This window comes from Solanum verrucosum, unplaced genomic scaffold (assembly GCF_900185275.1).
Source record: "Solanum verrucosum unplaced genomic scaffold, falcon-dt-bn FXZP01000088.1, whole genome shotgun sequence".
Taxonomy (NCBI): Eukaryota; Viridiplantae; Streptophyta; class Magnoliopsida; order Solanales; family Solanaceae; genus Solanum; species Solanum verrucosum.
Window position 1 is genome coordinate 1,050,547 of NW_026020077.1, and position 24,271 is coordinate 1,074,817.

At 34.4% G+C, this 24,271-nt stretch overlaps 3 protein-coding genes across 3 annotated transcripts; 2 read left to right on the plus strand and 1 right to left on the minus strand.

Annotated features, from left to right (window-relative positions):
* The first annotated feature begins 601 nt into the window (after positions 1 to 601).
* On the plus strand, positions 602 to 6,112 carry LOC125824169 (uncharacterized). Its single transcript, XM_049503530.1, has 8 exons — positions 602 to 1,255; positions 3,545 to 3,715; positions 3,901 to 3,999; positions 4,092 to 4,190; positions 4,278 to 4,352; positions 4,600 to 4,689; positions 4,796 to 5,140; positions 5,656 to 6,112. Exons 1-8 carry the CDS (start codon positions 728 to 730, stop codon positions 5,929 to 5,931), a joined length of 1,683 nt encoding a protein of 560 aa, XP_049359487.1. The 5' UTR covers positions 602 to 727; the 3' UTR covers positions 5,932 to 6,112.
* A 280-nt stretch (positions 6,113 to 6,392) lies between these two features.
* LOC125824177 (lysine histidine transporter 2-like) lies at positions 6,393 to 9,421 on the minus strand. The gene is made up of 7 exons (XM_049503539.1): positions 9,160 to 9,421; positions 8,182 to 8,565; positions 7,198 to 7,591; positions 7,005 to 7,110; positions 6,812 to 6,903; positions 6,649 to 6,717; positions 6,393 to 6,543 (listed from the first exon to the last, which is right to left on the minus strand). The coding sequence occupies exons 1-7, from the start codon at positions 9,333 to 9,335 to the stop codon at positions 6,445 to 6,447; spliced, it is 1,320 nt and encodes a 439-aa protein (XP_049359496.1). The 5' UTR covers positions 9,336 to 9,421; the 3' UTR covers positions 6,393 to 6,444.
* A 1,910-nt stretch (positions 9,422 to 11,331) lies between these two features.
* LOC125824164 (protein PLASTID TRANSCRIPTIONALLY ACTIVE 10) lies at positions 11,332 to 21,673 on the plus strand. Its single transcript, XM_049503524.1, has 12 exons — positions 11,332 to 12,105; positions 13,443 to 13,502; positions 13,610 to 13,639; positions 14,549 to 14,622; positions 15,640 to 15,721; positions 16,402 to 16,475; positions 16,701 to 16,767; positions 17,997 to 18,089; positions 18,443 to 18,619; positions 18,689 to 18,739; positions 19,538 to 19,689; positions 20,995 to 21,673. Exons 1-12 carry the CDS (start codon positions 11,353 to 11,355, stop codon positions 21,431 to 21,433), a joined length of 2,052 nt encoding a protein of 683 aa, XP_049359481.1. The 5' UTR covers positions 11,332 to 11,352; the 3' UTR covers positions 21,434 to 21,673.
* Positions 21,674 to 24,271: the final 2,598 nt, after the last annotated feature.

A 24,271-nucleotide genomic window follows, 5' to 3' on the forward strand; every position in this document is an offset into this window, starting at 1 on the left:
AAATGACTACTGTCTTCGTTCAAACTATATACTTCACTCCGTTTTACAAAGAATGATCTAGTTTGACTTGACATGAAGTTTAAGAAAATAAAAAAGACTTTTAAATCTTGTGGTTCTAAATTAAAGTTATGTCAAATGTACAAAATTGCCCTTTAATCTTGTGGCCTTAATTATGTCACGTGGAAAATTGAAATTAAAATGTTACCAAAAAAAGAAAGAGGTCATTCTTTTTTAAACAAACTAAAAAAAAAAATCATTCTTTTTAAAACGGAGAGAGTAATATTTTTTGGTCAAACCTCTATATTAATTGGTCAAACATCACAATCGCATCTTAGAAATGATGCTGAAAATATGTGGGGTAATAGTGTGAGATTAAATCGTAAGGGTGACTAAGTTGGTGCAGATAGTCACTAATTTCCCTTCCAAAGAAATATTGTTGATTATTGGTTGCATTATTGTGATATCAAAAATAATTGTGACACAGTATTTTAATGTGGACTAATAAGTCATTAAACTCTTCCATTTTCAAATTTTCTACAATTTCGAAACCTCCGCCAAATCGTTTCTTCATTCTTCGGAATCATATAAATGCACTCTCTCTCTCTCTGAGCTGTTTCATCAATACTCCATTTAACGCCATTCTCCAGAAAACCCTCTATAGGATAACACTCCACTATTAAACAATTCATATTTTATACCAAAATCAATTTTGAATGGTTCTTCACTGATGGCGTCATCGGCGTTCAAATCGACGACTCGGAGAACTAACTTAGGAGGAGGTCCCGCGGGAGCCGATGACTCCTCCGGTAGCTCTGGTAACAAAGCTCATCGCCGTTCTAGGAGTCTCAGCCGAGTTTCCCACGGGCCGCGGCGCTATGAGGAGCCTGTACAGGCTGACTTAGGCTACAATGCTGCTCCGCGTGGGAAGTTTGTTAATACGACTAGAGGATCGGGAGTTCCTGAAATCAGCCTTGATGATCTGGCGATAGAGTTCTTTTCTCAGGAGGAGGACAGAGAAAATAGTGACCGTGGTCGGTCAGAAAGGCGTGCGTCGGGGATTGGACATTGGGCGAGTGAAACGGCGTCGTCGAGGAGGCGTGGTAGGTCAGTTTCCAGGCAGGGTTCGAAGACCTCTTCTGCTGATCGGAAAAGCGTTGCTGCTGATCGTTCCCGGAGTAACCTAGCTAAGTCAGATGCCAGTTCGAGGAGAAGGAGGTCGGTTTCTGTTGTTCGATATCAGATTAGTGATTCGGAGGTGAAACTTCTCTATCCTTTCCTTCTTTTTGTTTGACTAGGGAGTAGAACTGGAGCATATCTTTATAATTTTAGGAGTTGACTGGTTCAAGCAATTTCTGTGCACTGAGGTAGCTGATTAGGGTAGAAGGTTAGTAATTAGTCGAGCTTTGTCTTGCTTTATGACGGGATAGGGCTTGGTGGTAGGCTGGTAGTTTAGAGCACTGTGTTTGGTGTAATATTAGCTTTATTCATGTAGTTTATCATCTATTGTGTACTATGTTTTGAGTGGTCCCATTATGTTGTCAATGTAACTGCTCCTTGCATGTATGCTTTGCACTGCTTTCCGACTAGTTTTCATGTATTTTTCATTGTTTTTCCTTTCCATTACTGCTTTGATTTGCTTCGCTTGAGCCGAGAGTCTTTCGGAAATACCCCTCGACCTCCATGAGGTAGGAGTACGGTCTGCTTACACTCTACCCTCCCCACTCCCCACTTTATGGGATTTCATTGGGTATGTTCTTTAACTTGACTACTGAACTTTGCTTGATATAATCTTTGGGAATGAACATTTTAATGGAATTCTCCAAAGCGACTACTAAACTTGGAGCATTTCAACTTTGGAAACTATCTGTATGGATATCTTTCACTTTTCTTCCCTTCATTTTAGTTTGTGTGTGTGGGTAGGTGGGGGAGCGGAGGAAGGAATGAAAATGAATTTAGCTCCAATGGACTATGCAGTACACAGATCTTCTTTTACTGATCAAAAGAAAGAAAATGTAATACAAATCTGTAAACACAAAATATATGAAACCTAATTGGCCATGACATCAGAAAGCAGATATCTTTTTGGGTTGTTAATTCCAAGCAGAAGGGTCCTTTTTCACCAAAACTACTTTGATTGTTTACATTCTACCGGTAAGACTAAAATTAATGTCACTCGTGTACATCTAATGATAAAGATAGCCTTCGCGAATTCCTTATGTATAACACATAAGTTGCCTTGTATCTTGAAAGAGAAACCATGCATGAAATCCTATGACAAGAAACTAACAAATGGAAGTTTAAGTGTTCATAAGAACTAAAACAAAAAAATCAGTTTGAGGCATGCCTTCATTTACTATGTCTATATTTGTACATTATACCCTACTTTATGGGAAAATTTCTTCAAAGGTAATGGTTACCCCCATTAATTTGTTATTTTGTTTTATCTCAAAATCTCAGATGTGTACATAACTGAGTAAGTTGAAAATTTGTGAGGGTAATGTTTACTTCCAGAAACTTTGAACTTTTCATAACTTTAGTTGAGAAGTTGGAATTCCAAGTGCTTTGGAAGGTAGAAATAGCTAAAACAAAAGAATAAATGCTTGACTTTTAGAAATGCATTGCCCATGGGCCTTGTGGTGCATCTCTCTAATGGTATTCTGTTACCTTAAGAATTGTTTTTGTTGGTTACTGGGTTCCTAGTAGAGACAAAAAAAGTTGGGAGATTACTGTTAGTCTGTTAAGTTTTGGTGAACTGAATTATCCGTTACATGTGCTGGTGGATCAGTCAACATGTGCTCAAGCTGATTTGGCTATTTCTGTCATAAGACAAGTGTTTTCCTCCGGCCCTGACTATAGTGTTGTTTGTTCTGATGTTAGTGCTGTCGGGTGGATTATCAGTGACTCGGCATTTGGGTCAGTCTTTTACCCAAAAGAATTAGTGGGAGGTTTCAGTTGGTTTAAGTGTTGAAATTGGTTTGCAATTATATACACGATTGCTGAGAGTTATACCAATCCAATTGGACCAGAAGAGAATAAGGTGAAACTATATGTGGTGTGTAACATTCCCAGTCTTTTAGTCTTATACCGCAGAATTATAACAATATTTTGAGGCTTTAAGAATTGCACTAATTGATGATGTCGTCCTCCTTAAATAATTTCTGTCTAACTGTTCAATGTTCGAGGACAAGCTGACTCTGACATAATTAATTCTCCGAAAAATCTCACCTCAATTTAAATGTCCTAGTTCTTTTTTTATCAATAAAAGGTATTTATCTCTGAACATTGATGGGGCATACCACAATATGATATGGTAATTTCAATACTGATTGTGAAAACACACTAGAGGGACATACAAACTTATGTCACATCTACATGTTATATGGGTGTATGTCCGGAAAACCTTGGGTTGTTTAAATATTCATTATCTATGAGTTCTTAAGATCACTGTCTAAAAAGAAGAAATAGGAGAAAGCCATAGGTATGAGCAAATAAATGTGCAGTGGAGGCACTTTTTTGATCAAGAATTTTCTTTATTGTATGGCAGAGTGATCCAGATCATTATCGAAATTCCAACAGCCAAGTTGACATCAAGAAGAGTCAGAGCAGCAAAATTAGTGACTTTCCGTCATCAATGAAGCCAACAGCTGTAAATAATCCAAAATTAAGGAGGTCTTTTAGCCAAAAAGACATGTCTCTGTTACATGATGGCTACTCTGTAAGTCGACAATTTTAATATTCTTCTCTTTGAATTGTTGGGAACTTATTGGGTTAATGTATCATTTCTCACAAAAAAATTGCAGTTGCTCTTGCCCTTTGTTCTTATTATTTTCTGCTTTTTGTGTGTCTCTACATGCCTTCTTGCAATGTTTACTAATTTATGCACTTCTTCATTCATATTAGAGTCACTCTTCTGCCTTGACTGACGATGACACAAAGGATGCTCTTATCTGTAAAAATGGCATCGAGAAAACCATTCGAGCAGTTTATGCACAGAAAAAGGTTTACTTCGTTTATCTGTCAAAGTAGCATGCACTGACTTTTCCCTATGTCTTATCAATTGTCTTTTTCTGAAATATATTATTGTTCTTCAGGGTGAGCATCCAAATGGGGATGTGAATGGTGAACTGTACGAAGCAATGAGAAAAGAACTCAGGCATGCTGTTGAAGAAATCAAAACTGAACTTGAACAAGTGTGTGATTTATTTGTTCCATCAAATAAGAAAATTACTCCTCCCAGAGTTTATGACTTGCTTACTATTTCATGTTGACTAATGCAGACCATGGGGAAGAAAACTACTGGCTCCAAGTCAGGTCATGTGGCCAGAAAGAGTTATGCGACAAAATTGGAGCAGGTAAGTTTTCTCCATGCTTTCATTTTCCTGTTTTCCACACATGGTGTCGAGATCTTCTTTGGCAATTACTATGTTATGCTGTCTTTTTTCCAGTCTAATATTTTTGTCTCTTTTTGCACACTGGTTCTGGTTCTTGTTTGGCAATCACTATCTTATGTGATTGTAATCCTCAGAAAATGAATGTCTTAACTTTCTTTAATATTAAAGTCAGAAGTGTCTGCAATATCTGCTTGATGAAATTATGCAGGAAGACCAAAGAGGTAGGGATCGGCGGATTGTCAAAGAACTTCCTGATACAAAAAGTTCTGCTGCTGGGCAGAAACAACCACGTAGAAAGGTCTCTCCCTTTTTTGGTTGAACGATCAATTTCCGACTTTCTTGATTATCTGTTATTCACCTCTGTAGTAGTTTCCTTTATTACTAGTTTTTTTACAAATTTCCAGAGAAGCAATGATAGAAACAGGACATCAACACAATTGAATGATGAGGCAGAGAAGTTTTTTGTGGATTTCATTGCAAATATAGAAGATACAGATTTTTCCTCATTTGATGGAGAAAGAAGTGATGCAAGTTCCACATTAGGAGGAATAGCTAAGCCAAGGGACAGTGTTACTTATGGGGAAGCAGTTAATCAAAGTCCAGCAGGAGCTAATTGTCATCCTGTTGGAACCGACGGGGTTATCTTCCCCTGGTTGCAGTGGGAGACAAGCAATGATGGTTCTTTCACTCCCATAAAAGAAGTGGAAACTCCTGTTAGTAGGAAACCGTCAATATGTGATGCAAGACAGGTAAAGTGATACTTTGTTTTCCTCCTAATAGAATTAAATTCTGTATGCTTGTTTTGTGACGTATAAAAAGTTAGTTGCTGCTTTAAGGATAATATACTAGCAAGTGCGCTCTTGATTGGATAACGTCCTCCATGATACTTGTTAGGTTTAGCTAAAGTTTCCAGATGATTGGATACTTTTTAGGAATTACATAATTTCGTTAATTGGTCAAACTAGGAGGTATGTTGGCTCACTCTGGGCCGTAAGTACCTATCATTTCGCCTATTTGATATTATCTTGCTTCCACTTCTTCATAGAGAAGACCTTGGAAATCTCTACATACTAAAATGCTAGACAAAAAACAAATTCCTTTACTAAATTGCTTGAGGTGCTTTCCATGCCGTGCCATTTGTTTTGCATTTACACATTCACTCTAGTAGTGTGCTAGCCATATAATTTGTACTTCTCTCTAGTAGTAAATCTCATTCTCTTCCCAAACATCTATTGTAACTTGGCCCCAACTTTCCTTCTTGTAGGACTTCACCTCCCCTCAGAATGACAATAGTTATTCCATGAGCAGCCAGGGGAGTTGGAGCCCAGCTATTCAGCAGAGCCAACAGAAGAGTAGAACAATAAATACGATTGAAGATGGTGGAAACATATCAGGAGAACTTGAAAGTTGCCAAAGTTCAGGATTTGATATGGCTGAATACAACAAACTTAAACGAAGTGAAGAGCTGTTGTTTGAAAGGTATCGAGAACGGAATAGAATTAGTTCAGGTGGTCTTTTACTTTGTGGTCATTTTCGCTAGTTACATTACATTTTGCTGATACTCATTTGCAGCTAGTAAAGTACATAAGTTAAGTTATTTAGGAGTAGCAAAAAATTATCATGTAGTGAGTCTTGGAAGTTGGACTTCACTTCATTTTGGATTTTGGTTTGTTAATGGTTCGGTCATATTTGCCCTCATAGTTATATTTTCTTCAAATATACCCCTTACCCTAACGGAGACAGAGGTACAGACAAAGTATAAGGATACATTTACACTCTTAGATATCGTTTTTCAGTATTTGTTTTCATCACGTATGCATCTATAGCATCACTGACAACACCAAATAGCCATCTTTCAGCCAAGCGAGCCCCTTTTCTGCTGATACTTGATATTCATAAACATGTGTATCTACAAATGGAAGCTTATTTAAATAAGCTCCAAATATCAATCATTTTTTTCACTATGGTTTGATACTAATACAGCAATAAAACTAATATAGTTAGCTAGACATTTAAAATATCGTCTGTCTGACAAATACTAAAAATCTTACATTCAAGAAAAGAACTTGTAACCCTTGGCTTGCAGTATGATCTGCCTCAATGCACCAATGGGAGCTAAAACCATCAGAAGAACACCAAGTATGATGCATATCTGGGTTAAAAAAAAACACGAAAACAATTAGAAATAGTATTAGCAATACAACCAAGAAAGTACACCAATTTCTCGAAGATGTTTGCAAGTTTGTAACATACGTACCCAATTTGTGAACCAAGACAGCCCAAATCTTTTAGGTTTACATATGATTAGCCATATGATACAAGGAAGCTGCAACAACGGAGAAAAAGGCATGTCAATAGTTGGTTCTGTAGCTCGTTACAAATACTATTTTAGCTAGTATGACACGCGATCTTTGACTTACAAAGTAGGTAGTAGGAGCAAATGCAAATCCTCCGAAGAAACCAAGTAGCCCACCAAAGAATGGGAATGATATTGCAAGGAACATTGTTAGGGCTGCGTCAACACACAAAATAAGAAAGAAAAAAAAACATAAGTTATGTCTTTAGAACATATTAATCAACATAAAAATAGTGGAATATATAATGGTGACATACCAACATAACCAGTCCGAACAATTACTCGTAATGTTTTAGTTGGATTAAAATTTCTTTGCTTCGCCAAGTAAGATTCGATCAAGTCAAACACACCCATAGCAAACACCTAAAAAGAAAATCAAGCAAATAAAAATAGTGTATCAGTCTATCAGATCATTGAAATTTGAATGCAGAATGATTTAAAAAGTTTAACCTGATAGCTTCCAATAACATGAACGACGACGAAGGCATTAGCCATGATAATAAGCCAAGCAGGTTTCTGTAGGGATATCAAGATGTTGTCCTCCACACTATTTCCAAAAACTCTGTAGCCAACAAAAGCTACAGGAAAGTAACATATAGCAACGACAATGTACGCGATAATGACTCCTTTCCACATAGGTTTCTTGGATGGTTTTTCAGGAGTTGAAGGCATTGTAGCCTGAATTTCCAAGACAACATTGTGGCCAGCAAATGCAAAAGCAATATCCCCTAAAGCACTTAAGGAACCAAACACTCTTCCTGTACTTGTTGAAGCCCTTGGACTATAATCAACCTCTGGAGATATTCCTTTGTGTACTGATGCTCCCCAACCTATGGTTGAATAACTACACAATGAAAAATAATAATTAATCTTACTCATTACCACAAGGTAGTGGTAAGGTCTACGCACACTCTACCCTCCACAGACCCCACTTTGTGGGATTTCAAAGGGTATGTTGTTGTTGTTTTGCATTGAGAAGTATTGATTTTAGTAATTATATTATTTGTTATTGATGGTCTACAGTTTCTCTACTTTCACAAGCTAAGGTAGAGGTAAGACTATGTACACACCATCCTCGCCAAACACTACATCAAAAATAATTTTTAGCGGCAATTGATTAACGACAATAACTTAATTGCCACTAAATATGTACTTTTAGCGGCAATTAGCACTCTTTGTATATCTGCCTAAAGCCTTTAGCAACATTGGATCCAGTGACAATTAACTTATGCCTGTAAAGGCTACACTCTTTGTTAATGTGTATATTTATTGACGCTAAAAGACGTTTTTGTTATAGTGAAACCCCACTTGTGACATTACACAGAGTTGGTTGTTGGATTGAGAAAGATGTTCTATTTAATTATTTCTTGAATAAACTATACATGCATATGAAATAAATAAAACCAGACAATCAAATTAAAACGGAGGAAGTACCTGAGAGACATGACAGCAGCAAGGAATGAGATTAAAGTGATGGAGTTGAAATTGGGACAAAAAGAAAGGAAAAAATGAACACAACCAAACATCAAGATGAAATAGCTAGTCTTCAAAGGGTGGCAATTAGGACAACCAGTCTCATAAATCTTCTGTAGAGATTTGCCACCAGTGACCATGTAAACTATATTAACTCCAACTTCAACTAATAGTTGTTGAGGAACCACAATCCATAGCCCAAGTTTTTCTCCAAAAGCCTCTTGCCCCAATTCATGATATCTGTCAAATCTTTTACCTGGTACCATCTCATGCATTTGCACCATTTGCCATAAAGTGTACAATGTTATCACCCATGCTAATACCATTACTGTGACTCCAACACCCCTGCTATGTTATATAACATGTCAACAAAAATATTGATATACAGTTGAAAGAAAAGAATAATTTTGATTAGGGATTCAAAAAGGTGACTTGGAACATTATAACTCATTCAATAACGTCACTTGAATTGAAAAAATAAAAAAAGAGGTGTAACATATATACCCGAAACAAACACCCTATTTGCATTTGCATTTTGACCTCAGAGAACAAACACTTTGATTACATTTTGACCTCAACAAACATATACCCTATTTACATTTTGACCTCATGAACAAACACCCTAGTGACATTTTAGGGAACAAACAATCTATCTTTTTTCAACACATGGAACGAACACCCTAAATGCATTTTGACCCTAGTATGGCCAAAAAAATAATTATTTAAACCACTTTGTTTCTTTTTGTACAAGTTACTTTTATTATTGTCTAACTCATTTCTTTTTTTCTATATCCTCATTCATAGGTCCAAAATCTATATAAAAAAAGTTTACTTACTTTATATGAATCTAAGAAGGTGGTAAAAAGTATAAGTATCAAAACAATCATAATCACTTTTATTTGTCATGTACACATAACGTAACACGTAACAGATACATACCAACCTAATTGGGACATTGCATAGGGGAGCCCAAGAACACCGGCACCAACCATAGCGGTAACATTATGAAAAGCGGAATAGTACCACTTTGCATTTCTCGATGAAGTGATGGGTAGCCAATCGTTTATAATACTTTCCTTACTTGATTCTATCTTCTTCTTCACCATTTCTGTCATACTAATTAATTGATCTAACAAATCTTCTACTTACGTAATAATTTTGTTTTCTTTGTGGGAAGAGCAAGAGCGTGTGAAAATTAAAAGGAAAAAAGAGTGTGTTTCTTTTTAATTAGAATTCTAATTGAATTATCATTTGCATGACCTTTTTGTGTTTCTGGTTTATTGGTATTTAAAATATATTGAAGTGTTTGTGTTCTATCCAAACTCTGCCACTTTTAATTATATGCATCCGATTAAACATATAAATCTGCTCATTAGTCATTACAGTAGTAGTAATATTCTTGCCTACAAATAGTTGCTTCACGCAAATAACTACAATTAGAATTAACTAAGTACTTGACACATTGAATGGAAAATATATATTTAAATAAAAATAAAAAAATCAGTAATTTTCTATATGTATATTATTTAACTCAAAATTTTGAGTTCTATATCGAACAATTTACTTAATATGGACTAAAGAGAGTATATCATGTTTCATGAAAAAAAACTTGAGTTATTAAGAGGTTAATTTTTTTTATAACTTGTGGCGTCCGAGTCAACTTGCATGCATCTCAATAAGATTCATGTCACTCACTTCTCAACAACAACGAATTTCACTAGAACAAATAATATTTCATTTGTTTTATATTAGCTGATCACTTTTCTCTTTACACGCATATTAAGAAATCATAAATAAAAATAATTTTGCTAGTTCACCCCTTAAAAAACTTCTAAGGAATTTTACAAACTAATGTGATACTTTCAAAAATAATTAATTGCAAGAGTAATATAGGAAAAAATCAATTAATGTTTTCTTGATTTAGTAAGATGAAGAACTACTCCATCTGTCCAACAATAGTTGTCTACTATTGACTTGACATACTCTCTAATAAACAATAAATAATAGGACTAATATTACTATTTTATCCTTTGACATTATTAAATTTAATGCTTTGAGAATTGTGTTAGATGATAAATAGTATTTAGTAGCAAGGGTAAAATAGACACAAAATATAAATTATCTTTTGATTTTCTGAACTGAACAAGTATTGTTGGACAACAATTTTTAATATAGTGAACAACTATTATTAGATGGAGAGAATAATATGGTACGATTATTTTTACTAAAATGATTTACTAATATAAAAGGAAAAAGTAATATTTTGTTTTTATTAACATTTAGCTAGATATATGTCCCTTCCCTTTTCTATCATTTCTTTCCGACTTAAAATGCAAAATGCAATCTTAAATCTAATTATTTTCCACTAGGTTCAACAAAATCATACTCATAATTATAGCGTCTAAATTTGCGTTGTATAATACCCTACAATATCACCTTAAAATTTTGATCAATTTAAATTTGCATGGGAGAAAAAAAAGGTGAAATCAATTTTTTAGAAAAATGCTAAATAAAATGTATTAGTAATGTTTGTATTAATTTTATATAGATTATTTCTTATGCATTATTTAGTTTGGTGTATTAAAAATAACATGTATTTGCGTAAAAATATTTATTTATAAACATACCCTTCACAATTATAATGGAAAAGATATAAAAAAAAACTTTTGAGGGATAATGCAGTCTTTAACCATACTAATGCATGCATTAAAACCTCTTACGTTACTAATCGAATACTATTAGCTATACATAGCATGTAAAAAAATTCACACATCTTTTAAACATTTTGAACTATCAATTATTGTGACTCATATTCCTTTTTTCATAATTTACAAATATATAAATTTCATTTCAAAAAAATTGATAATTTTATGCACAAATTCCTAATTAAACTTAAATTGTTTGACTTTCGAAAAAATGAAAAATATCACATAAAAATGTCATATAATATACAAAATTAATACATGTATTATTTTTACTAATACACCGTTTAACCTATGGGTTGAAAAACCAAAGATATGTCCCAAAAAGAGAACATGAAAAAAAGAATTTGAACAAACCGAACTTTATCTTGTGTAAAAACGAAGCAACTCAAGCCTCAAGGGGAAGCAAGCATTCCAATATCCTCTCAAAATGCAAACTCTTCAAACTTGTTCTTTCTTCTTCACATTTCCATCTCCTAAAACCCTCCTTAAACCCCTAAATTCTTCTAAATTCACTGCTTTTCCTTTCTTCAATCTCTCTACTTCATCCAATTTCAAGCATTCCCCTCTTACTCTTCACTGTTTCAGTTCAGATGAATACCCAGTAGGTGATGACGACGCATTTCTCGAAGCTTTTGGACCCAAAGAGAAAGAATCTGAAGAAGAAGCCCGGCGCCGGAACTGGGTCGACCGTGGTTGGGCTCCATGGGAAGAAATCCTCTCACCTGAAGCTGATTTTGCTCGGAAATCTCTTAATGAAGGTGAAGAAGTTGCGCTTCAGTCACCTGAAGCTATTGAAGCTTTCAGAATGCTTAGTCCCAACTACCGGAAAAAGAAGATTAAGGAAATGGGTATAACGGAAGATGAGTATTACGCTAAGCAATTTGAGATTAAAGGTGATATTCCTGAGCCTTTGGAGACTATGTGGTCTGGGCCGTTGGTGGTTCGGCATGTACCACCTAGGGATTGGCCGCCGAGGGGGTGGGAGGTTGATAAGAAGGAATTGGAGTTCATTAGGGAAGCTCATAAGATGCAGGCTGTGAGAGTGGACTATGATAAAGTGGAGGAGGTGGTGAATGAGGAGACTGATGATATGAGTTTGGAACGGTATAAAGTGTTCTTGAAGCAGTATAATGAGTGGGTTGCTGCTAACAAGGATAGATTAGAAGAAGAATCTTACAAGGTACAGGGTAATTTCGTATCCCTTTATGAAGTTTTAATATGATGCAGGACGCAGGGAGAGGAAGGTCGAGTAACTTTTGCTTAGACCCTGTATTTGTATTAGGAAATTCATTAAATATGTATATAAATATATAGTTACGAACCTAGTAACTAAACTGAGATATGAATTTGATGGCAAATCGGAAGGCAACTTCAAATCCTAGCTCAACCTGTGGACCTAACTTTTGTGCGGTAAAGAGTTTTGGGTAGTTTTAAGTTGTTCATGATATGCTGGCTAAGAAATTAAAAAATCATTTGGATTTGTTAAGATGCTTGAACTACCTAGAATTTCTTCTCTGAGAGGCTAGTGCAACCAGATAGAGTGGGTATTGCAGTTGATGAAAGTAATTGGCAACTACGCCTCCATCAAAGCTGTGGCAACTAGGACTCTTGTACCTTTGCTGCTTTCATCAACTGAACATATCATTTCAATTTATGCACACTTTTTCTTGTTGAACAACCCCTATCTTTTGAGTGATTGATGCTGATTGGCATGGAATTAGTTAAGGTGTGCGCAAGCTGACCTGGAGGCGGGACACCACATCTATAAAAAAACAATAAATCCATTTACTGATTTAGAGTTATCAAGGTTTAGAGAAAAATCATTCCAAGAAATATCAGATCACAGGGGTCTGTCCTTTTGTCAGTGGAACAACTAATAAGTCTAACTCTACAAATAATGACCTTCAGTCTTAAATGACAGAATTGTTGGGGGTTAAGGAGTCAGATAACTATCATTTTTTCTGTTCAAATCTAAATGTGAATTCAAATATATGAAATAAAACCAAAACCAAAACCAAACCCCACCATGGTGGAATGCACGGTGCCATCCTTTTTCCCCTTTTCCCGGAGAAGGAAATTTTGGTAGTTCAAGCATCTGCACTAGACCAAATCTTTTACATCTCTTAGACCAATTATTGAAAAAGTTCAAAAACTACCGAAATCGTTGACACAATCTGATAGAAGGTAGTAATTAATTGCACTGGATTTTGAAAGTGAAGCTATTAGTAAGCAACTTTACCTTGTATTATCAAAGGAATAAAAAGCTCTTAGTGTGCAACTTAAAGTTAATGAATTGCTGCAGTATTTAATTCATGTTGTGCTATGGCAAAAACTGTACGTGGTACGTGGAAGGTATCCTGCATTAGTGTTTAAGAATTCTACTTGCTTTTGAACATTTAGTTAATTTTTCAATGTAAAGATTTTCCCTTCACTATTGTCAGGAAAACGGCTTCAAAAAGAATGCTTTTTTGGTTCATCAATAATTGTACTTACCCTCAAATTGTGATGTCTGTGCAGTATGACCAAGACTATTATCCTGGCAGGAGAAAAAGGGGAAAGGATTACCAAGATGGAATGGTACGATAGATGTTTCATTTGCAGATTTGAATATTTTTTACTGTTGTTAGGTTTATTTGGGCTATTGATGTTTTGTCATAACTTTTCCCCTCTTCATTTGGTTGCAGTTTGAACTCCCATTTTACTACCCAGGACAAGTAAGTTGCTTTCCTTTTCCCTTTCTCTGATGATGAGAAGGTCATTGTGATTCTTACGGAGTCCATTTTCGTGCATCTTGATGGATGAATATGAGAAACTGAGCAGTGATTGAAGAGATTTCAAAGTGCTCTAGCCATACTTGACGTTAATAGTTTGAGCAGGATAATCCCTGATCAAAAAATAGTCTGAGCGTGATAATTTGATTGTTGTTTGTTCTTATTATACCAGAAAGTTTAATGTTTTTCAGTTATCTTAGTATGTATCTTATTCTTTTCATTTTTTTGCTTTTTTCTTTTTTGTGGGGGGGGGGGGGGGGGGGGGGGGGTCTTTTGGCTCTGGCATAAACTCTTAGGTATTTCTTTCCCACCAAAAGACTAATCATGTCTACAAGTTTACTAGCTGTGTTTTGGTTGGATTTTATTACTATCTTGTTGAGTAGTTTATCCTACAGATTGGTGGTAGAAATAAACATTCATGCATTGTTGTTTAGGTTATTCACAACATAGAAGAAAAATGATAGGACATTATTTTCTTGTTTTAGCTTTAATCACCCCTCCATTGTCGGTATCCCATGTGAATCCTTTTTGTCAAAGTTGCATTGGATCTTTAGTTATCTATACATGGACATTCATTTGCACTCTAAATTTTATTATTAGAGAAATTTGACATGCATGTTCAATGTTTTTGTAATGTATACACTGTAAATTTATGTATTACAGAAAATCTGGGAAACTGTTACATCAACATAAAATTGAAACCTCAACTAGGATCAGTGGTATCCACTTCATATTGCTAGGACATAAAGTCACTTTCCTCACATACCTCAATTTGGTTGGAACTTATGTCAACTTATCAAACATTACACTAGTTTTGAAGAAAGGCAGGCTTATAGGAAGTCTTTTTTGCAGATTTGTGCTGGTAAAGTGACAGCTATACACCTTTATCAAGGAGCATTTGTTGATATTGGAGGTGTTCATGATGGGTAAGCATGTTCATCTGATCTGTATAACAAATTCTGGACATGTATTATAATTGTCTAACATCCATGTAAATAGTAGGAACGTCCCTCAAATGAAATTGAATGTGGTATGAAAGCGTGTTCAAGGAGATGAAGTTTGAAATAAAATGTAAATTGTATAGATTTCAAGAATTCCATACAAATTCTGATTACATTTGTTTCTTCCCACCCATGGCATAAAGTTGCAGGAAAAGTTTAGGATGTGAGATTAAGGTTTTCCTTTGGAACTAAAATCCCATTACTAGACCGATACAAGCTTTGAAAGGTTACTTGCAGTCCAAGTTGTTAAAATCACCATTCATAAAATAAAGAAAAAAGCGGCATCCTTTGTCCAGATTCATTTGCTACTGGAGGATAAATGTAGGAGATTTTTGTCTGTAAAACTTTATCTGTCTGCCTTGAGACAAAAGTTTCACTTCCAGATGGTTAAACTCACTCTCTCTATATGTGTGTGCTTCTGGTGGTAGTAGAATCAGAAGGAGTTGAGAAAAACGAATCATTGTGCTAGGTATCAGTGATTATATGTGTTTAGAAGTAGCTCAAGGTGGTGGTTCTGTGCTTCATGGAGAAGTCATTTTGCATCTTAATGAAAACTGAGAGGGGGAAGGAGTTTATTCCTTTTTCTTTTTCATTTAGTGGATCGGTTGAAGGAATCTCAGAAGGCGTGCTGAGTCTGCTGACTTTGTTTAATAAATTGTCCATGAATTTCAGTCGGATGAAAGATAATCACTACCAGCGAATCCTAACAGTTTCTCATTGTGTTTTGGAGTTTATTTGATTACTCAACTTTGCTGTTGAATTTGACTAGAATAAGAATTTTAAAAAGAGTCCAAGGAATCTAACTACTTTGTTTTGCTTGTTTCCAATGATTTTAATGAGGCAGCCATAGATCTAGCAGACTAAGACAGTATCAACAAGTGCATTAGATGGTGTAAACTTCAGATTCATGTGTTTGATGATTCCCTTGTCAATGCATTGCAGGTGGGTGCCAATAAAGCGAAATGACTGGTATTGGATCCGCCATCACATAAAAGTTGGTATGCATGTCATAGTTGAAATTCTGGTGAGTGATGCTTAATATTTACTGAATTTCTGTTCATCAAAGAGCAGCATCTGATTTCTAGCCTGTATCATAATCATTTGACTACCAAGTCACTTCTGCTATGTTATATATCTACATTATACTGCTGAGGGTCATGCTCTGTTATGCACTCATCATCAGTGATCTTATTACTTTTTGGCTTCTCAATGAACTTGGAATGAAGTGTATTATTTAGATGCCAAATTGCAGATTTAGCTTATATATTCAGAGGTTTTAGGAATCTAGGCTGATATCATGCTTTATTTAGAAAAATCTGATACATTTAGGGTGCACTAGCAGCTTTTTGTCTGGGATAGCATTCGATATGCACAACTATGCATACATGTATACGAGTTTAGGTTGCAAGATATATAGCTGCTGTCATTGTTACAATCATTTTTTTGGTTCATTTATACTTCTAACTTTTCTTATCAGTTATTTCCGTGAAATTGAGATAATTTTCTGGAATTCTGTGATGAAGTTGAAAAGACAAAGAGGACATGTGATCTTTTTATACTTAAATGGCAAAATTTACTTACGTGTATCTTTTAGTTTCATCTCTCCTTTCTGGTTCACAGCTATTTCACACATTTAAGGTGCTTGAGACAATCACAATTATAGTGGATTGATGCCTTACAGGTTTTTTTTTCATTCCTTTGCAGGCTAAACGTGATCCTTACAGGTTTCGGTTCCCTATTGAGATGCGCTTTGTTGATCCTAACATAGATCACCTAATGTATGTAGCTTCAGTGTATTTCTGAACAATCCTTTCTCAAGTTTCTTCAGTGTCAATGCTATTCTTGCAAAGGCACATTAATATGTTATTTTGGGTCTCTCTTTCTCTCTCACACAGACATTTTAGTTGGTTCTACTTGTTTAACACACTAATAGAGACATTAGTGAGAAAGTCCCAGATCAGTCATTAACTATTTATCTCCGCATGTATCTCCTATCATTGCAGCTTTAATAGATTTGATTTTCCGCCTATATTTCATCGTGAAGAGGATACAAATCTAGATGAATTGCGTGTAAGTACCATTTTATTTTGGCCAACTTTTATAAATCCTTTTTTTAGTTCAGTATCTCTATTAAAATTAGGAACTCTTGTTGGAGTTCCCAACTTCTTATCAACAATGCATGGAATCTTAAGTGCTTCCATCATAAAATATTTGAAAAGGTTCTCTTGTAAGCGAAAAGTAATGTGAAATATATATTTCAAGGTTGAGCCTGAAATACTTTTTGTTGGAATAGCTGCCTTTTTTTGGTGTGTTAGAGTGGCTTAGCATCCCACATTTGTTGGGGAATAGACAGGTGGTTTGCTTATATGGCCTTGGGCTATCCTCCCCCCTCATGAGCTAACTTTTGGGATTAAGTTAGGCCCCGGTGTCATATCTTTTTCATAGTTCAAAAGCCAGTTAGCATGAAGAGAGGTGCTAGAGTGGGTCAGAGTCCCACATTTTTTTTTTTATGACAAGGGAAATCCGCAGTCGCTACCCTTTGGTCAAAGTCCCACATTGCTTGGGGAATAGACTAATTATTTGTTTATATGGACTTGGGCAATCCTCCCTTCATGAGCTAGTTTTTATGGTCGAGTTAGGCTCAAGTGTCGTATCTTTTCATGGTGTAAACAAAAGACGCTCCCAATGTTTCAGTTAGAGCTAATATTTATTAATTCCTAACAAATGGTTGTTGGTGATCTTGTGTGATCTATTAGAGAAAATCCATCTCTCTTAGAGTTTGTTGGAATTGCAAGTTTTGTCAAGCTTACAGATTAATGTACCATTTTTTGGAAAGTCATACGGACCAATGTACTAATTCAGATCAATATCTTTCATGCCCTACTTTATAGAAGTTTCTTAAATATGCTTGGATAGAGAGATCCCAGTACTTGTAGACTTATATGCTCTGAGATGCATTTATCCTATACAAGCAATATTAAAAAAAGTCTTATACATAGTTACTTTGTCTTTCTGTGACACTTCAATTTCTAGACGTTGCATAAAGCAGTTTGAGGTTTTGTGTTATCAGTTAGTTTGTGGACATCTTTTTCGTCTTCTTTGTTATTGGCCCCATCTTTAATCCAACACTAACAGCATCGTTAAGCGTATGATCTCTTGAATCTTCATTATCTATAGGGATTTGATCATTTTAATGGTCCTATTATATGATGCATACTTTGGTTCATATTCCATAGGATGTTGGATTCACTTTATCTTCTAAATTATTCTTTTGCTGTCTGACTCATTTCCCTTCATAGCGTGACTGTGGAAGACAACCTATTCCTAGAAAAGACCCTGGAGTCAAAGTTGAAGAAGAACCACTACTATCAAATCACCCTTATGTGGACAAGGTATTCCTCTTTTCTGCACATGAATTCTTCAAACTAGGGAGGTTTGAGTAATTGTTATATACCTATATACCCATCATAGCCAAATAATTCTGCTCAAACTTCTTTTTGCTCTTTAACTTAGTTGATCAATTAAATCTGTCCTCTCAAGTTGTTATGTGTTGTATGAATGTGCTTAGAAATGGGACAAGCTAAGATTAATGTCATCCCATTTTGTTAAACTTAACTGATCTATGTCTTTATGTTTTTTAACTGCTGTCCTAAAACTTTATTTCTTACCGATATGCATAGTTATGGCACCTTTTTGGCCATCTCAGCTGACAAATCATGATTAACAATTCTGTCTTATTCTGCAGTTATGGCAGATCCATAATGCTGAACAAATGATTCTGGATGACATGGAGGCAAATCCTGATAAATATGAAGGCAAAAACTTGACAGAGTTAGCTGACGAGGAAGATTTTGATGAAGAAAATAGCACTGAGTACTCCAAAGCTTATTATAAGAAAGCGTTGCTTACCAAGATTATTACAGTGAGTAGCTTATCAAGTCGTTTTTCTCTTCTTTCGCGCATCTATCTGACACGATTTTAATTTTGACAGAAAGTCAGCGTAAGAGAGCTTGACTTGGAAGCTGCACTTGCTGAGCGTCAGGTTTGAGATAATATTGATTACTTTATTGTGAGTTTGTGACTATAGCCATATGTCATTATTATCATGTTTAGGGATAAATTGATAGATTCTTAGATTGAAATCAGGTGCTTATGAATCTAGAAATTCAGAAGGTACATATCAAACTTGTTTAGCCAAAAACTTAACAGATAGAAGAGAGACGCTTCCTGTGATACATGCTACAATTTGGAACCTTATCAGAACACGTTAAATAAAGTTTTAAGAATCTCAATCTAATTTTAATGTCTGACCTTGGGAAGAGAACTTTGGGACAGTTGGAAAATCATTACGGGTATATATATGATCTTATTTAAAGTCAACATCTTCGATGTACAAGGCGGACAACGGAGTTATCTTATTTTATAACAAAAATAATCAGCTTTTAGTTGTGTAAAGTTCAAAAATGATATTTGATGGGATAAATATGAACAAAAACTAACAATCATAAAGGCTACTTTGGCCAAGAATACAAAATTGACTCAGTTCTGCTAAAAGTTTCAAGTTGAAAAGAGCCTACATTTACTGAACTTATACATGAGAAGTGCAAACTCATTTTTTTCACTTTTCTGCACAGACCTCCTTGTCTTACTACACCCGTTATTTAAGAAATCCACAGCAAGAACTATATCAAGTACATTAATGGCAATATCATTTGAAAATTCTGCTTATTGGTTACTTTAACCATGTACAAAGTTTTTTGTATCTTGAGTATTCCTCCCAAAGGTATCTAATTGAGAAAGCATGTTCTCTTTGTGGCTTTTCCTTGTAATTGTAATGCAGCACCATAATAAACTGAGAATAGAAGCACAAGAACGAGGAGAGGTGTACAAAATTTCCAAGCTGAGACGAAACATTGAGATGGATGAATACGATTTTATCCATTGGCGTCGGTCCCTTGAGGAAAGAGAGGCTCTATTAAGAGATATAAGCTGGTATTCACACTGGCCTTTCTCCCCCATCCTAACAGTGCCCCAAAAACGTTTCCTCTATAACCCCCACCCCAATGAAATGAAGAAGAATTATTTGTTTATTATACAATTGACATTCATATGTAGTACTAATTTCTCAACTGAAAGACTTGTTTACCTTCTGTTTTCTTTCTAAACCTGAATTGCCTCATCATGTCTAACTTGAGGGTTTTTGTCTGTATCCCGTTAATTTACAAAGCTTATCAACATCGCTAAAGATGCGGTCATTGGATTTGGATATAAGATTGGAGACTTAGTGATAATTGATGCTTTTAATATCTCGAGAATTCTTCTGATTTGTTCATGAATATTCAGTCCTCCAGAAGTCAGTTACTTTTAGTTTTGCTTGGGTCTAGTTTATCTAAAAAGACTCATCATAGAACATTGGTACAAATGGGTCCAGATGGAGTGGAATGGACATTGTGTTCATATAACTGACACCAACTACTTTGTGATTGAGGAATAGTTTCTCATTGTAGTTTGTCAGTAAGCTAACATGCCATGGTGTATGTGACGCACGAGTCACATTGTACTGTCATGTTTACGTACCTTTTAGGTTTTTATAAGGATTACAACAAAGTATGGACACAGGGGTCAGTCTATACAAATGAACGACTTTTAATACATAAAGGTCAGAGTGGTCGTGTAAGGACATGTCACTGGTTAACAGTGACTGCCATAACCAGGGATTGGATGACTAGAGTATTATCTGTTTTCCTTTTTCACTGGATTGTTATCACAAGAAGTACAATATTCTAAAATGATATTGCTTACAATTTGTTTTAGGTGTTTTCATGGTAGAGTACCTTGAAACTTTCATCTAAGTCCAGACATGACCTACCTGAGGAAAACATAGAAGACAAGGGTAGAAATAATTTACAAGAACTACATGTATATTAAACATATAATTGATGTCTCGTCAAAGACTTTAAAGCATTTGATGTTAATATGTGACTACCTTATCTACGCCCCTTGATGTCAGTATTCCGTACCTTCATGTCTACAGCTATCTTCTGCTATTTCCTTGTTTTTACTAGTCAAGTCATTTACATCCAAGTGGCACAGATAAATTTTATTTTCAGCATTGTTAGGTTATCTGAACTCAGACCGACATGTCTCCTTTGTCCTTTCATCTGCTTTAAAACAATGCCTCTGATCCTATGTTAGCATCATTTGAAGAGACGACTTATTCCATCACACTCTGTGTCACTGCATGTGAACATTTAATCTTAGTTATTCTGATTTTGTACTTGTTTGATGCTCTTGCAGTCGCCGTGCCCTTGGGCTCCCACTGGAAGAGCCTGGTAGGTATGTGGATCCAAGTGCTATCAGCAAGGATCAGTATGATCCTGAAAGTCCCTTGTATAGATATGACTACTGGGGCGAGCCAAAGAACTCAGAGAAGAGCAAGCAGGAGCGAATGACGGATGCTCACAATAAATCTATTGTTGGCAAAGGTACTGTTTGGTATGAGTTGTCATATGAAGATGCCATCAAGGAGCAGATGCAGATGGAGGCCCAAGGATTTGTGCGGGAGTTGTATGATGAAGATTCTGACAGCGACCAAGTGAATACAGATGATGAAGATGACGAGGAAGACTTCGATTACAGCATCCTAGGCGACCCAAGTGAAAATACAACCAACCAACCTTATGTCAATGGAACTGAATCTTCTCAGCTATCAGATGAAGGAATGTTTGAAGATTAAGTGACAAATAAGAAACTCATCAGCAGCAATACTGTATTGATAGTTTGTACAGCTAGGTACATTAAACGGATGCAATTTTCGTAGAGTTTTTCCTTATGGTGGTTTGATTTTGTTGCATCTTTAGAAATGTATTTGTTCTGTGCCTTGGTAGAAAAGAAACAATTTTGTACACTTAACAACCAGTTGGTTTTGTTATCTTCATATTTTTGGTTCCTAAAAGTGATGAGTGGAGTTTCATAATATTATTTACCTTATCAGAAAAAAAGTTATTGGTGCAGTTTCTTGATGGATTATTGTATTGCAAGCTATTTGGCTGATGCTTGAAGAGTTATATGTTCAACATAATCAGTCATTTTTCTTTCAACCTATATTTCGTTTTCACCTGTTGATGGCCAATGTTACTAACATTTGAAGCAATTCAAGTGGTGGGGTAAGTTAGCACTAATGAAAATTTGCCATTCTTAACTAAACATCTCGTGTTAGATAGTTAAAATCTCGAGTTAGTTTTGATAATGGAAAAAAATCTTAATAGGAAATGTTTCCCCTTCTAATCAACCAATGAGAAGTAAATCCCAGATGATTATATAAAAAAAAGTTTACATTATTAATTGTTATTTATATATATATTAAAGAGTACCAAATCTCACTTACTATATTTATCCGTTAAAAATAGATCTTATACTAAACAAAATATTCATTTTATCTTTTTAATTCTTTAAAAGTAGATCTCGTGCTAGATATAATCATTATTTTCCTAATATTAAGAATTTTAAAATCCCACCAATTAACTATACATGAGATTCTCCAAATTATGCTTACCAACAAAAGAACTTAATAGTTTTTAAGTTTTACTACCCCATCTCAATTTTGTAAAATATAATGAATTAGTGTGTGTTGATTTAATTGATTATAGGTCCATTAATGGGCATTAATATTGTTTTTTCAATTAACATTAGAATTTAAACTATAGAAAAAATACTGACTAACCAATTCTTTTAATGTAAGTAAGAAAAAAAACTTAGATGTCTCAGTCAAAGTAGAATGTATAATGTTGTTATTACAATTAATTGAGATGTTACCTTACATAAATTATTTCCTTAATTGAATTATACATGATTTTGTGAAACAAAGAGCAAATTCAGTGTGTTTTTTTTAAAAAAAAAAGAATTTAAATTATTAATAGATTCTGTAATTTTATTGTTTGATGTTTAAAAGGACGTGCAAAATCAATTTGACTACAACAAATAACTTAATTATTATTTTTGATAAAATATTAGATTTTATTGCTCGCAATTGGTTCTTGAGTGTCGATCTAACAAAAAAAATCAACTATAGTCATTTTTTTTATTCAATTGAAAATTGGTTTCGATGTAAGGATCGACAACAACTCGGAATTGATCGTCTACGTCTTTGATTCCCTTCATCGCTGCTTTCAAAGGAACTCAAACAATATGCTAGAAAGGACATTGTTGAACCCAAGGCTCATTAATCTAGATTAAGGAAAAGCAATAGACTCGATCCACAATAACTAGGTTTTCAGCTTTGACAATTATTTCCCATCCCTTCTTGAATTTTGCATTATTGTATGATGCTAGCATACATCTTTGTTGTATAATAGAAGAAGCATTAATATATTAACTGAATCGGTCAAAGATCAAATACGTTTATTTAGCTTTCAATTGCTAAAGACATTTCTTGCAATTGAGAAACAAAACTAGATCATTTCGTTCCATTTTTAATAAAATTATAAAGGATATTTCATTAGTAATAAAAAAAAAAGTTGGAGGGGATCGGTATATATTGTTTACATTGATTAGAAGATGCATAAATGCTAAAGCTGAATTGGAGAAGTATGAAAAATATTTCACAATATATTTAGCACACTCTTATTGAAGTATATAATCGGCTTGAATTTTTCTTTATGCTATTTATTGTGTTGCTTCTTTGATTAAAAAACACTCGTTTTCAATAACAACAATATCATTTTGATAGAAAATACGAAAAACAATAATGATAATTCACATTAAGATGAGGTGAGCATAAACTTAGATTTTTTTATAAAAGAAAAAACTAAATCATTCCTTTTTTCTTTCAACCATAGAAGGATTTAGAATTTGAATTACATTCAACTGTTTTGTGTCTACTATTATTGTAAAATGGAATTAACTTTAAAAGTATATTTTTTCTAATGTGAAATTACTTTAAATGAGTAAAAATATTGACTAATATTTTATACATTGTGATATGAATAGGAAAATGATGCATTTATATATTTGATCACGTGTAAATAAAGTATTTTAGAAAGAATTCTTAGATAAAATAAAATGACAGTTTAGCTAATAATTGTCTAGTTTTATTATATATGAGCTTACTATAAGATATAAATGGGATAAGGGTACAAATTTTAGCACTCTGGCAAAATGAATAAAATATAGATGAATCTTTTTTTAGTTAATTAATAAATTGTCAGATACAATATTTGTAAAAAAATATAATATACATGCAATGCACGTATACGAGTAAATGCTAATGCAAAGTTGAACTATCTTTAATTAAATCAAAAACTATTTACGTCTTACTTTTATACAATAAACCAAATATTAAAACAAATTAAAGAAAAAACCGCAAGAATAGATCATAAAACAGGAGTATCATTTTACAACTTGTAATTCTTTATATTACAACACAAATACTTATTTTAAATATTATTTTTATAACTTTGTTTTTATTTTTATTAATACGAGGAAGATGTAGATTAATCAATTTATCCCGATCTTAAATAAGTTTTGGGGTTCAACCAAATACTCTGTATCCATTACTAATATATTTTGTTATTTT

What these genes read in the sequence shown, in the direction of transcription:
- LOC125824169 (XM_049503530.1), top strand. Translation starts at nt 728, where the DNA reads ATGGCGTCATCGGCGTTCAAATCGACGACTCGGAGAACTAACTTAGGA. An exon ending in TCAAAACTGAACTTGAACAA is followed by an intron (nt 4,191 to 4,277) that starts GTGTGTGATTTA and finishes TGACTAATGCAG; the next exon opens with ACCATGGGGAAGAAAACTAC. An exon ending in CAATATGTGATGCAAGACAG is followed by an intron (nt 5,141 to 5,655) that starts GTAAAGTGATAC and finishes TCCTTCTTGTAG; the next exon opens with GACTTCACCTCCCCTCAGAA.
- LOC125824177 (XM_049503539.1), bottom strand. Translation starts at nt 9,335, where the DNA reads ATGACAGAAATGGTGAAGAAGAAGATAGAATCAAGTAAGGAAAGTATT. An exon ending in GCAATGTCCCAATTAGGTTG is followed by an intron (nt 8,566 to 9,159) that starts GTATGTATCTGT and finishes ATAACATAGCAG; the next exon opens with GGGTGTTGGAGTCACAGTAA. An exon ending in TGTCTTGGTTCACAAATTGG is followed by an intron (nt 6,544 to 6,648) that starts GTACGTATGTTA and finishes TTTTTAACCCAG; the next exon opens with ATATGCATCATACTTGGTGT.
- LOC125824164 (XM_049503524.1), top strand. Translation starts at nt 11,353, where the DNA reads ATGCAAACTCTTCAAACTTGTTCTTTCTTCTTCACATTTCCATCTCCT. An exon ending in CCTAACATAGATCACCTAAT is followed by an intron (nt 16,476 to 16,700) that starts GTATGTAGCTTC and finishes CTATCATTGCAG; the next exon opens with CTTTAATAGATTTGATTTTC. An exon ending in CAAATCTAGATGAATTGCGT is followed by an intron (nt 16,768 to 17,996) that starts GTAAGTACCATT and finishes TTCCCTTCATAG; the next exon opens with CGTGACTGTGGAAGACAACC.